The 13,489-nt window shown below is 45.8% G+C and overlaps 1 protein-coding gene across 1 annotated transcript in view; it reads right to left on the reverse strand.

Annotated features, from left to right (window-relative positions):
- LOC144141005 (uncharacterized) overlaps nucleotides 1–13,489 on the reverse strand; it is a 46,163-nt gene that overhangs the window by 31,572 nt on the left and 1,102 nt on the right. The window contains exon 2 of the mRNA XM_077672485.1: nucleotides 12,953–13,106. Coding sequence (XP_077528611.1) covers nucleotides 12,953–13,106 — 154 coding nt within the window. The remainder of the gene's footprint in view (nucleotides 1–12,952; nucleotides 13,107–13,489) is intronic.

Consider the following 13,489-nt stretch of genomic DNA (forward strand, 5'->3'; position numbering starts at 1 on the left):
AGAACATGACTACCAACGAAACGAAATCCCTAGAGGAACTCGCAAGCTGTCCCGACATACTTATTAAACCTGCCGACAAGAGAGGCGCAATCGTAATCCTTTACAAAACCGGCTATGTAACCGAGGCCAATAACCAACTATCAGTAGCGACGTTCTATAAAGCACTACCCAATGATCCCACTCAAGATTATAAGCAAATTTTCGAAGATAAACTTGCTGACCTTGTTATAAATATAACAATAAATGAAAGCACGGCTCGTTCTTTGATCCCCTTAAGCCAAGTAGCCGGTAAATTCTATCTACTTTCAAAGACTCACAAGGTTAACAACCCAGGGCGCCCCATTGTTTCTGGCATGGGCACTGTTACCGAAAACCTCTCGCGTTATGTGGATAATCTCATTTGCGACATTCCGCCCAGCTTTCCCTCCTTCATTAAGGATACCAATGACTTTCTCTCGGGATACCAATGACTTTCGCGGCCGCGGTGGCCGCTTTTCTCGTGGAGGCTAAAAGCAAAAACGCCCGTGTGTAGGAGATTTCGGCGCACGTTAAAGATCCCCAGGTGGTCAAAATTAATCCGGAGCCCTGCACTACGGCGCGCCTCATCGCCTGCGCTGCATTGGCACGTTAAACCCTACAATCAAATCAATCAATCATCAATCGACTTTCTCTCAGACATCTCAAAAACTTAAATTCCTGAAAACTGCCTTCTAGTCACCCTTGATGTTGCGTCACTGTATACTAACATCCCCCATGAAGATGGCATCGCCGCTGTATCCCTTGCGTATGAGCAGTCATCATTCGACAAGCCTATCGATTCTTCTGCTCTCCAAACATTCCTTAGGCTTATTCTTGAACTGAACAATTTTGAGTTCGACGGAGTTGATTACGTGCAAGTAAGCGGAACGTCAATGGGACCTCGAATCGGACCTAACTACGCTAATATCTTTATGGCTCACCTCGAATCAAACTTTCTTGACACCCAAAATTTAAAGCCAATGTACTATAAAAGGTATATTGATGACATATTCATGATCTGGCAACACGGTGAGACGCAGCTCCCCACCTTCATTGAGGCATTTAACCTAGCCCATCCTAGTATTTCCCTTGCTCATTCCTATTCAGAACACAGTGTAAACTTTCTGGACGTCACAGTTACTACCTTCCAAGGTCGGCTTCAAACTAAACTGTATAGAAAACCGACAGACACGCGGCAGTATTTGCACTTCCGAAGTAGCCACGTCAGACACTGCAAGACAGCAATACCTTACAGCCAAGCCCACCGATCTAGGAGAATTTGCTCAAACTGAGCCGACTGACTCAAACTGTCGAGAACTCAAGACCGCCCTCCTGAATAAAAAATACCCGGAAAAAGTTATCGACAACGCTATTGTCCATGCCAACCAATTACACCGTAACGAAATCTGTAAGAAAAAAGTCCCGAACGGGAACCCGCAAACTAACTTAGTTTTAACCCACTCATCCTCCGCTCCAAGAGTGTCAACCGTGCTAAAAAAACATCACAATATCCTAATGCAAAGTCACCGCTTAAAAAGCATATTCCCTGAACCACCACGCGTTGTCTACTGGCGTAATAAGAATTTAGGCGACTTTTCTACTAACTCTCGTATCAACCGACCGGCAACTACTGGCTGCATGCCCTGCAATAAACCCCGATGTAAAGTATGCCCACACATGACCACTACACAGCGTGCCAAAAGCACGGCTTCAGACTACTACGTAAATATAAAAGGTAACTTTAACTGTGACTCCGCTAATGTCGAATATCTTCTAGAGTGCACTGTTTGTAGGCAACAATATATCGGCCAAACTGAAACTCCCTTCCGAATACGGTTCAATAATCACCGCTCTCATGCAAAAAGCTCAGCTTATTTGCCACTGTCAAGACATGTGAACAGTCCCGGGCATGCATTTCAACATCTCAAAGCAACGATTTTAGAATCCGCCTTCAAAACGCACCACGACCGCGAGGTTCTGGAATCTTATGTCCTTTATATGTTTGGGTCAGCCACAGTTGGGATTAATCAAAGTTACGGAAAACTAACGGGCTTGTCCGTCCATTAAAATTAGCGGCTTCATAATTTTTATAACTATGTTCATTATTCCTACCCTCGAGTTTCCCATCAGAATTCGCAGAAACTCTCCTTATACAGCAGCTTTATTAGCCTAATGCGGCTCAACAATGCCATTTGTCCTGGGGAAGGAGGCCTCCTTCCCACCACCACTTAAAGAAGCCATGAAGAGAAAACAAAAGTTTGTTTTATTCGAAAGATTAGGTGTTTTATAGTACCCGAAGCGGTTTCCCGGAAGCAAATGATGCTTTATTCACTGAGAAATAAGGCAATTTAAGCCAAAATTTTAAATCTCCCGCTAAAATTGCACATTTTGTCACGTGAACAATGGCGTCCATGAGCCGGTCCATGAAACAGATACTTAGTATGTCGACTCCATATAGCACCCACACGCGGAAGTCGACCGAGACGGCGGCCATTTTAAAAATACTAGTAAAATTTTGTGCACCCGCAGCCTATATTCATGGAATCGCCTGATCCGGAGAACAAAACTCTCGCCGAGGAGCTCGGGCTTGCATTTAGCAACCTCACACCACTTGAACGCTCAATGCTTCCAAGTGCACGAGCGGCAAGAGTTGTCGGATACGCGGTGGACAGGAAAGCGACCATTCCGCGATAGCCACAAAAGACGAACACCCAGCCGTCGGCACCGCGGCCTCGTCAGCCCCGTCGCGACGGACGAATACAGACTGGTACGTATGTGCCGTATTTTCAATTTCAGTAGCAGTATCGCTTATGCCAGTTGGCCGGTGTTGTGTATGGAAAGCCGTTCGCTCGAGCTCTCTGCTCCGACCAGAAAGATTCGAGCGTCAATGCGCGGTGTGTACGGCAATTTTTTTTCCCAAGGTCAGAGCGCTTTGACGAAGTCGGCGACGAGCACCAGCATGTCCGGGTCCCTGCCGTAATCACTTCCTCGGAAATAAAGCGAGCACACTCGTACTTCCTTTAGCTCTCTTTCGCCTCCGTTTGCAAAGTTGACAAAACGTAGCCACTTGCTTCGCCGGCCGAGGTTCGTCGTTGGGCAGCGCATGAAAGGAGATCTCACCGGTGGGGATGTCGCACTCCCTCGACGATTGGCCCGTGCTACATGGGTATTTCAAAACACAGCAACGAAATTTCATTGTAAAGTGCTCGAACAAACTGATGTTTTGAGTGGTTGTAAACTGTAAACGAGCTCGTAACGATAGCAGCAAGCCTCCATACCGAAACCTGTGCGACGAGTGGCACTATCTCGTTGCTGCTCGGTGTTCCTTACCCCCCTGGTTTCTATTTTTACCTTTGCTGGTTGAGGATATGACGGCCAACCTCCTGTGAAGGGATTACGATACCAAGCAAGGTGGCGGCTGTGCGTGCTGGGATGGTTCGTTGGCCCCGAAGAGCCTTAAACCCGAAAATTCGTCTTCGCGACGGTGCCAATGGCGAGATGTCGAGCTCGGCCAACGGTAGTTTCGTGCGCATTGGCATACACGCCTGCGTGTTCGTTCGGAACTTCAACCGTGTACTCCCCCGTTCTTTGTCATAAAAAGAATGTGCAGTATGTTTCACGGGCATTTAGCTCGCTATGCAAACTGTAAGCCCTGCCTAACATGCGTTTGCTTTTGCCGGCCTCCGCCAATCGCAGAACATTCTCAAGTGACATCATAGGTTGTGTTGCGGAAAATGAGCTGGTGGGTCGCATGGTCATTTCCTTTTTCCCTAATTATGTAGCTCATTTGAGCGATGTTTGCGTTATAAGTGGTGTCGTTATGGTTCTAACAAGGCAATCTTTCGAATGAACCAAACTTGTGTTTTCTCTTCATGGCTCCTTTAAGAATGTTTAACTCTTTGTGATCTACTCATGTTTAACCTTTTGTGACCCTACCTATTTCCTGTTCAGTTCCTAGCTTCTGTGAACTGCTCTTTTGTGCCCCCTATCTATTCTCTTCATCCGCGGGGGCACACCCATCTTCGCTTCCGCCCCCACCAGTCTCCCCAGCCACTGAATACCTTACTGTATACTATTCACGTTCTTTTCAAACCGCGGCTGTCTAGTTTGCGGCATTGTCTGAACTTGCAGCCCGCGCGGCACACGTTGACCCGTCATGGTGCAACCTTGAACGCTGTTTTGTTAACACGAACCCTTTTGGTCTTTCTCGCTCCCCCCCCCCCCCGCCTTTTTTTGTTGTTGTTGTAACATAGGCGTAGCCCGACTGTATGTACACTCTCGATTTCCGAAACATTTTCCGCTCCTTCTCACAGTTTTCTGCAAACCTATATAAGAAATGTGTTCGAAATGTTTGCGACAGCAAAATCATGTAACTTTACTCTAATGAAGGCAAGTCCCGTTGCCGCTACGTAAGTAAACCTTGTTTGTTATTGTTCTTGCTGTGTATCCGACTCTTTACTGATAATATATATATATATATATATATATATAAATATATATATATATATATATATATATATATATATATATATATATATATATATATATATATATATATATATATATATATATATATATATATGTATATACCGAGAGGCGTCGTTCTTCAGTCGGCTGCTCCGGAACTACTGCAGACGATCAAGACCGCTGTTCTACCTTGACCACGCGCTGCAGTTCCATCCTGCGGCACGAGTCCTTGCAGCAGACGGCCTTCCCCCCATCTTCGAAATGTCCCTCTCATGCCCAGCCACCTCCATGAAAGGTGCCTCAGTAGGAGGCGCCCCTCTAAACCTGGTCTTCGACCTGTCCCGCCAACTCCGCGCCGGCAGAGCCGTCCCTTCTGGCCTCAAAAGCACCGCCGCGCAGCTACGCCACCTCGGCCGCTGCCCCTGCGGTGCCTTCCACTGCAGCTTTTTTGAGCCGGCAGTACAACCTCCGCTCGAACACTTCAAGGTTCCTGCCCCGCGGCCGCCAGGGTTGACTGTGCCCTACTGATGCTGGTAACGCAACCAACCATAATTTCTCTAGGAAATTTTACATGGCATAAAACTAACCGACAAACGTGCCCGATATGAGGTGCATGCCTCCACTCTGAAAAAGTACCTCAATTCCTCCATTGTGCCCAAAGGTCTTGCAATAGAATTAAAACCAGCCACACCTGAGTTGTCGCCAGCGAATAAGGAAAAGTGGGACGGTGTGCTCAAATCCGCTTCATTGGACTGGATACGCATAATTGTTGATCGCTACCAGACAAATTTTGAACTTTTGGTAAGGAACGAAAAAAATTCTCTTTCCCTATCTGCGCTAGCATGAAATCGAGTCATTGGCCTCGCACGAATTAAAGATTCGAGATGAGCTGTCTCAAGTCAAAGCCAAAACATTCTCGCGGGATAATGTTTTCCCTAAACCAGACGGGCCCACTGCTCGCACTTTACCAGTCACACAGCAACAAGATGTCGAGAGAAGTAACGTAGTCAACTAGTCAGATGCGGTTTTGCCCAACGACAATTTCAGCATATTTTCTAGGGGTTTGAGCTTTTGCCCAACAACAGGTTTTTTTTTCAAATTCCGGTATTTCAAAGATCTGGAAAATTTGGCCCGTACCATGAGATTAAAGGAATACTTTCATGACCGCGAGACATGTAGTGACACTGTTAAATTCCTTCCAAGCCCTCAACAGTTGACACCACCCCCTCCTCCCCCGAACGGGACAAGTGCTTAGATTAGTATATCAAAGCTGTGCCGCAAGTCATCATTGAAGCTTACAAAAAGCAGTTTACCTTCCGCCAGAACCTCTCCATCAGTGAAAAAAAATCATTGAAAACGCTGTCTCACCACACTGATATTGTAAAAAACCAAACAAAGGAGGCGCAATTTTTTTTGTCAATTCTTGTTTTGTTTTTTTGTTAATACTTTTTTGTCAATCTTTCGTTCTCCCTTCGTTCTCCCTTAAGTGCGTACCAATTATGGAAAACAAACTCTTAAATTTACAGTTGTATCCGTCTGGAACAGCATACCACTTGAAAAAAAGTTATGCCCCACATTCTATTCGTTCCGCAAACTTTTTAAAGAGTCATCATCATCATCATCATCACCAGCCTATCTACGCCCACTGCAGGGCAAAGGCCTCTCCCGTTATTCTCCAATTAACTCGGTCCTGTGCCAACTGTGACCAATTTATCCCCGCAAACTTCTTGATCTCATCTGCCCATCTAACTTTCTGCCGCCCCCTGCAACGCTTGCCTTCTCTAGAGATCCACTCTGTTACCCTTAATGACCAGCGGCTATCTTGCCTTCGCATTACATGCCCTGCCCACGTCCATTTCTTCTTCTTAATTTCTACTAATATGTATTTAACACCAGTTTGCTCTCTGACCCACTCCGCTCTCTTCTTGTCCCTTAATGTTACACCTATCATTTTCCGCTCCATTGCCCGCTGAGCCGTTCTCAATTTAAGTTGAACCCTCTTAGTGAGCCTCCAAGTTTCTGCCCCGTAGGTGAGTACCCGTACGATGCAGCTGTCATACACTTCTTCAGCGACAATAGTAGGCTGCTTTCATTATCTGAGAATGTCTGCCAAATGCACCCCACCCCATTCTGATCCTTTTAATTATCTCTGCCTCATGGTTGTGATCTGGGGTCACAACTTGGTCTAAGTAGATATATTCGCTTACCACTTCCACTGCCTCGCCACCTATCTCAAACTGCTGTGCTGTCCCGAGGTTATTGATCATTACTTTAGTTTTCTGCATATTAATTTTCAGGCCCACGGTTCTACTCTGTTCGCCCATTGCGGAAAGCATGCTTTGCAATTCGTCCCCCGAGTTACTTAGCAAGGCAACGTCATCAGCAAATCTGAGGTTACTGAGGTATTCTCCATTAACCCTTACTCCCACCTGTTCCAAATCCAACGTTCTGAATACTTCTTGTAAGGATGCTGTTAATAACATTGGACAGATTGTGTCTCCTTGTCTGACACCCTTCCTTATAGGTATTTTACTGCTCTCCCTATAGAAAATTATGGTAGCTGTAGACCCACTGTAGATATCCTCTAGTATTCTTACATAATGCTCATCTACCCCCTGGTTCCGTAATGCCTGAATGACTGCTAGGGTTTCGACAGAGTCAAATGCTTTGTCATATTCTATGAAGGCTATATATAGGGGATCAGTATACTCAGCGCACTTCTCTATCACCTGATTGATCGTGTGAATATGGTCCATTGTTGAATAACCTTTACGGAACCCTGCTTGTTCTTTAGGTTGACTGAAATCTAAGGTTGCAGAGATTCGGTTAGCGATTACCTTGGTAAATACTTTGTAGACGACTGACAGTAAGCTGATCGGCCTGTAATTTTTCAAGTCCTTCATGTCGCCTTTCTTATGGATTAGGATGATGTTCGCGTTCTTCCAAGATTCCGGTACCATTGCGGTCATTAGGCATTGCGTATACAGGTTTGCCAGTTTTTCAAGTACAATTTCTCCGCCATCCTTCAAGAGGTCTGCTGTTATCTGATCCTCACCAGGTGCTTGGCCCCCTTTCATTTCTTTCAAAGCCTTCCTTACTTCTTCGGTCGTTACTGGTGGGATGTCTATCTCCTCTGAACTACTGTCTAGTTCGGCATTATCCTGTATGTCCCGGGTACTGTAGAGATCCCTATAGAACTCATCGGCCACTGTGACTATTTTATCCCTATTTGTGATGACATTGCCTTGCTTATCCTTAAGTGCATACATCTGATTTTTCCCCACGCCAAGACGTCTTTTCAGTGCTTTCAGGCTACCTCCGTTCTTTACAGCGTATTCGATCCTTTCCATATTATACTTCCGTATGTCAGCTGTCTTACGCTTATTGATTAACTTCGAGAGCTCGGCTAGTTCTATTCGGTCAGCTGCGGTAGAGATTCTCATGGTTTGCCGTTTCCTGATTAGATCTTTCGTCTCCTGTGAACGTTTACCAGTATCCTGTCTAGCCATAGTGCCCCCGACTTCTATTGCACACTCCGTGATGATGCGTGTAAGGTTTTCGCTGGCTTCCTGTGTCGTAAGCTCGGCTTCCTCGTTAAGGGCGGAATTTCGTTTCTGCAGCGCGATCCTGAATTCTGCTACTTTACGTCTTACTGTTAGTTCGTTTATCGGCTTCTTTCGTACTAGCTTGTTGCGGTCCCCCCTCAAATCTAGCCTAATTCGAGATCTTACCATACGGTGGTCACTACACCTTACCCTTCCGATCACTTCCACATCCTGCACGACGCCAGGGTTATCGCATAATATGAAGTCTATTTCATTTTTGTGCTCCCCATTCGGGCTCCTCCAGGTCCACTTCCGACTCTCCCGTTTACAGAAGAAGGTATTCATTATGCGGAGGTTATTCCGTTCTGCAAACTCAACTAGTAGGTCCACCCTGCTATTTCTACAGCTCAGACCATAGTTTCCAACTGCCTTGTCTCCAGCCTGATTATTGCCTACTTTAGCATTGAAGTCACCCATAACTACGGTATACTGTGTTTTTACTTTAGCCATTGCCGATTCCACATCTTCATAGAAGCGTTCCACTACTTGCTCGTCGCAGCTGGATGTGGGCGCGTAGCCCTGTACCACTTTGAGCTTGTACCTCTTATTGAGCCTAATTACAAGACCTGCTGCCCGTTCGTTAATGCTATAGTATTCGTCTATGTTGCCAGCTATGCTTTTATTGACTAGAAATCCCACTCCCAGTTCTCTTCTGTCCTCTAGACCACGGTAACATAGGACGTGTCCATTTTTCACCACCGTAAAGGCTTCGCCTGCCCTCCTAACCTCGCTAAGCCCTATTACATCCCATTTAATGCCCTCTAGTTCCTCGAACAACACCTCGAGACTTGCTTCGCTAGATAAGGTTCGCGCGTTAAACGTTGCCAGGTTCAGATTCCATTGGCGGCCTGTCCGGATCCAGGGATTCTTAGCACCCTCTGCTATGTCACAGGTCTGACCGCCGCCGTGGTCAGTTGCTTCGCAGCCGCTGGGGACTGAGGGCCGAGGGTTAGTTGGACATGGTTAGTTTAAAGAGTACCTGATCACAAAACGTGTTGTTTGCTAAACTCTACCATCGTGCCATGCTTATAATTTATACCATGATAGTATCTCTTTTACCTACCATACAAAACGCTGTTACACGGTAATTTTCTTGCCTTGTTGTTATGAAATGTTACGCAATCTTTGTTTAATTCGTACAAATGTTTTGACTATTTGCTGCCTGTTTATTGCACTAGACTTATTCTCTAACGAAGGTCCCCCCGAAAGTTTTCTAACTTCGGGACCTCCTCTGTACTGCAACATTTTATTCATGTAAATGTATGCATTATAGAAATAAAGTTTGATTGATTGATTGAAAAAAAAAATAGTTATACTTAACCAGCTTGACTACGTCAAAGAAGCACAGAGGCAGCTATCAGTCTCATCATTCTACAAACCACTCGAAAATGATCATATAGCCGACTTTAAAGAAACTGTTACACAACATCTCACTCAATTGGTGAATGATGGCGTAATGGAAGAAAGAACACCCCATTCACTTGTTCCGCTTAATCCTGTAGCCGGCAGGATTTACTTGCTGCCAGAAATCCACAAAAAAGACAATCCCGACCGCCCAATCGTCGCGGGGATAGGCACCGTCACGGAACACCTTTCGCGGTACGTGGACTCGATAATTATCATCATAGCTTATAGTTTTCCTTCCTACATTAAAGATACTAACCACTTCCTTTTGGACGTTTTATACTTGGACATTCCCAGCAATTCTCCCCTGGTTACTATAGATGTTGTGTTACTCTACACAAATATTCCGCACGACGATGGAATCCAAGCAGTAACTAACGCTTGCAGGTAAGCAACCTTTGGAAAACTTGTCAATGGATCTACACTAAGCACTCTCCTTCGGATAATTCTAGAGCTTAACAATTTTGAGTTCGATGGAAAACACTACGTCCAAAAAAGTGGCACATCTACGGGAACACGCGTAGGGCCAAACTATGCCAATATATTTATGGGGGTCCTGGAGGGAGAATTTCTGAATAGCCAGAGCTTAAAGCAGCTCCATTATAAGCGTTTCATTGATTATGTATTCCTGATTTGCGCCCACGGCAGACGAACCTGCTAACCTTCATACACGCGTTAAACTCTGCGCATCCCTCCATTTCTTTTTCTTAGCAATACTCTCCGCCTACAGTTAATTTTCTTGACGTAAACTTCACCGTCTCAGAGGGCAAACTGATCACTAAACTGTACCTAGAAGCGACCGACAAGCAACAGTACCTACATTTTCAAAGCAGTCACGTCAAACATTGCAAAACCGGAATTTCCTATAGCCAAGCACATCGTTTTCGGCGAATTTGCTCAAACGAAGAGGATTTCAATAATAATTGCAAGGAGCTAAGCAGTGCACTTTTGAATTAAAAATATGCCGTTGATATAATTGACAACCCTAAAGACCGAGCACGAAACCTGAATTGCTCAGACCTTCTCAGAGGCACCAAAACCTCCAACGACACCCCGCAAACGAACTTGGTCTTAACACATTCCGCATATGTTCCCAAACTCTCTTCTATACTAAAAAAGCACAATAATATTCTGACCCAAAGTGAGCGCCTGAAACTAATTTTTCCGGAGCCCCTACAGGATGTGTACAGGAGAAACAAAAACATTAGGGATGTCCTGACCTCATCCAAAATAAGGAGTGAAACGACCGGAAGATGCAGTCTTTGAGGGAAGCCTGGATGTCAAATATACACGCACATGTACACAATGGATACCGCGGTCAGTTCAGCCTCTGACGTTCGTCTAAAAGTCGGAGGAAACCTGAACTGCGATAGTTCCAATGTGGTATATTTGCTCGAGTGTACGATGTGCCACCTACAATACATCGGGCAAATACAAAACTCATTCAGAACTTAGTTTAATAACCACAAGTCAAATTCCAAAACTCTGCCATCTCTCCCGTTGTCAAACACGTTAACCTTCCTGGGCACTCTTTTGACCACCTCAGAGCCATGGTATTAGAATCTGAGTTTCGCTCTTACCATGACCGACTAATCCGCGAATTTAGAAGTTCAAATCCGCATCGTCAGGCATTAGTGAGAGTTTGGGGAAATTATCGTCTTTGTTGAGTACCTAAGGCATTTTCACCTTTTTCCTTTTTTCTGTTTTTTCTTTCTTTTTTAGCTTCATTTGCGCTACGAATCATTGTCAGCCACCTTACGTTCCCCCCCTTCACATCCTTGTCTCTCTCCCTTTTTTTGTGCAATAGTAGCTGCATTCCCAGTACGCCTCCGCTCCCGCGGTTGGCAGCCCACTTTGGGGGGTAAATTTGTTATCGTGAAGGCGCCGTCCGCGCGGTCACTCACCATTTTTTATAAGCGCGGTTTCCCCACCCCTCCGCTTCTTCGACAGTTTAGTTCGCCCTAAATTTTCTCATTCATAACTCACTTCTTTGCATGCCTTCATCACGCTGTGACATGCTTTTATCATATACTCGGAAACTTGTTGACCCTTATTGGCAATCTATTTAATAGTTGCTTCCACGCAGGACACACCTAGATACTTCCTACCTAGCTAAATAATTGGTTGCGTTGCTGGCACGTGCGCTCTTCTGTCACTTCTGTGAACTTTTGAACTGGCCTGATATGCCCCACGCCGCCGGTAACTGGTATTTTCAGGAATGGATGTGTCACCGGCGGCTTCCGTTCTGTATTTGTTGTTCTTGTACGTTGCATTTCGTGTGTAGAGACGTTCCCGGCACCATTCATTCATTCGTGTAATTTGTATGTAAAGGGTTTTTGAACAGCTCCCTACCCAGTCCTTTTTTTATGGATGAAGTTGTATATTGCTGGGCTTTTTAGAAAAGAGTTTGTCGTCATGTATAGTGGCACATGATAGTGCCCTCCCGTCCCTCTTCCCTCACCCCAACCCGCCTATGTTGTTAACAAGAGTGCACTGTAGCACACCTTCTACACCTATATAAGCGTGCGCGCTCCTATGTTGTAGGTTACTCAAGATGAAGACTGGTCCTCCAGTCGAGACGTCAGTAAACCACTGTTTTTGTTTTAATTCGTGCGTCTACCACCATTTTCTCAACTATTTCTTCTGGCTCCTCGAGAATTTTCGTTTGCTGCTTATATATGTATATATATACATATATATATACATATATATATATATATATATATATATATATATATATATATATATATATATATATTCTGAGGCCGTAGATAGAAGATGACGGGATCGTTGCTTTCGCAGCTCCTTTATTCCGAGGCGTCAGGTGGGGACGAACCAAGATGGTGACCCAGCGTCCCTGCTGATGATGATTAGCCGAAGACAACGTTGTGCCGGTGATGATGAGTATGTACAGCCGATGATGCGGTAGCCGCAAGCTACTGGTGATGATGATTAATACCAGTGGGGACAAATATCTCCTAGCAGGTGTTGCATAGCCGGCGCACACACGGTGCGTGGACGACCGACGAGACAGCGCTGGGGACTGAACCATTTATTCGTCTGTGAAAACAGTATTTAAAGCATAGCAAGGGAGAGGGAGTTGGGAAGGAAGAAAGGGCGAGGAAAGACATGACGCTGAGTTGTTGATACGTCACACGCCTGGCTCAGGCGGCGAGAGGTACCAAAGCAAGCCGATTTACAACATTTCTCCTCCCTTAGTATTGAAAACGCTGTACAGGCTTTCTTTCCCGAGTAGAGCGTCGCAAAACTTGCGGGGGTTCCTGCGCCTTCTGGATAGGTGGCGGTAGTTTTTCGGGTGCCACCTGGTATGCAGCCTGCTCGTTCAAATCGCCTTCGTTGTCGGTTGGTGTGGGCGCAGCTGCAGCCGCATTGCTCCCCTCGTCTTGGTCTCGGTGAACGCCGCTCCGAGCGGATGCCGGGCTCGGCCTGGAACGCACTTGGTTTATGTGACGTCGAACCACCCCAGCGGGCGTTTGTATGATGACCATGCGAGACCCTGTTGTGGACTGAACTTTCCCTGGTGTCCACTTCTCCCCCTGGCCGTAGTTATGGGCGTACACGGCTGTGTCGGGCGGCAGTGTCCACTCTTCAGTCTCCCGGGTTGACGCTGGGAAAGGTGGGAAACATGAGTCCAAACGAGAGCGGATCAGGTAGCCGAATAGAAGTTCGGAAGGGGATTTCCCTCGTGGCACGGCGTTCTCCTGTAGTTGAAAAGAACTTTCACTAATTTCTCTTCTAATGTGCCTTCGCTTATCTTCTTCAAAGCTTCCTTAATCGTCCGAACAGCTCGTTCAGCGAGTCCGTTAGATTGTGGGTGATACACAGCCGTACGGAGGTGTGCGATGCTATTGTTCTTCGCAAAAGTGGCGAATTCTTCACTAGTGAACTGCGTGCCATTGTCCGTAACTATTGTGCGTGGAACACCGAATCTGGCAAAAATGCTGCGGAAGCTGGCAATTGTGGACTGCGTGCTT

The sequence above is a fragment of the Haemaphysalis longicornis genome, unplaced genomic scaffold (genome assembly GCF_048455015.1).
Source record: "Haemaphysalis longicornis isolate Haplotype H1 unplaced genomic scaffold, Haemaphysalis longicornis Haplotype H1 scaffold_59, whole genome shotgun sequence".
Lineage (NCBI taxonomy): Eukaryota > Metazoa > Arthropoda > Arachnida > Ixodida > Ixodidae > Haemaphysalis > Haemaphysalis longicornis.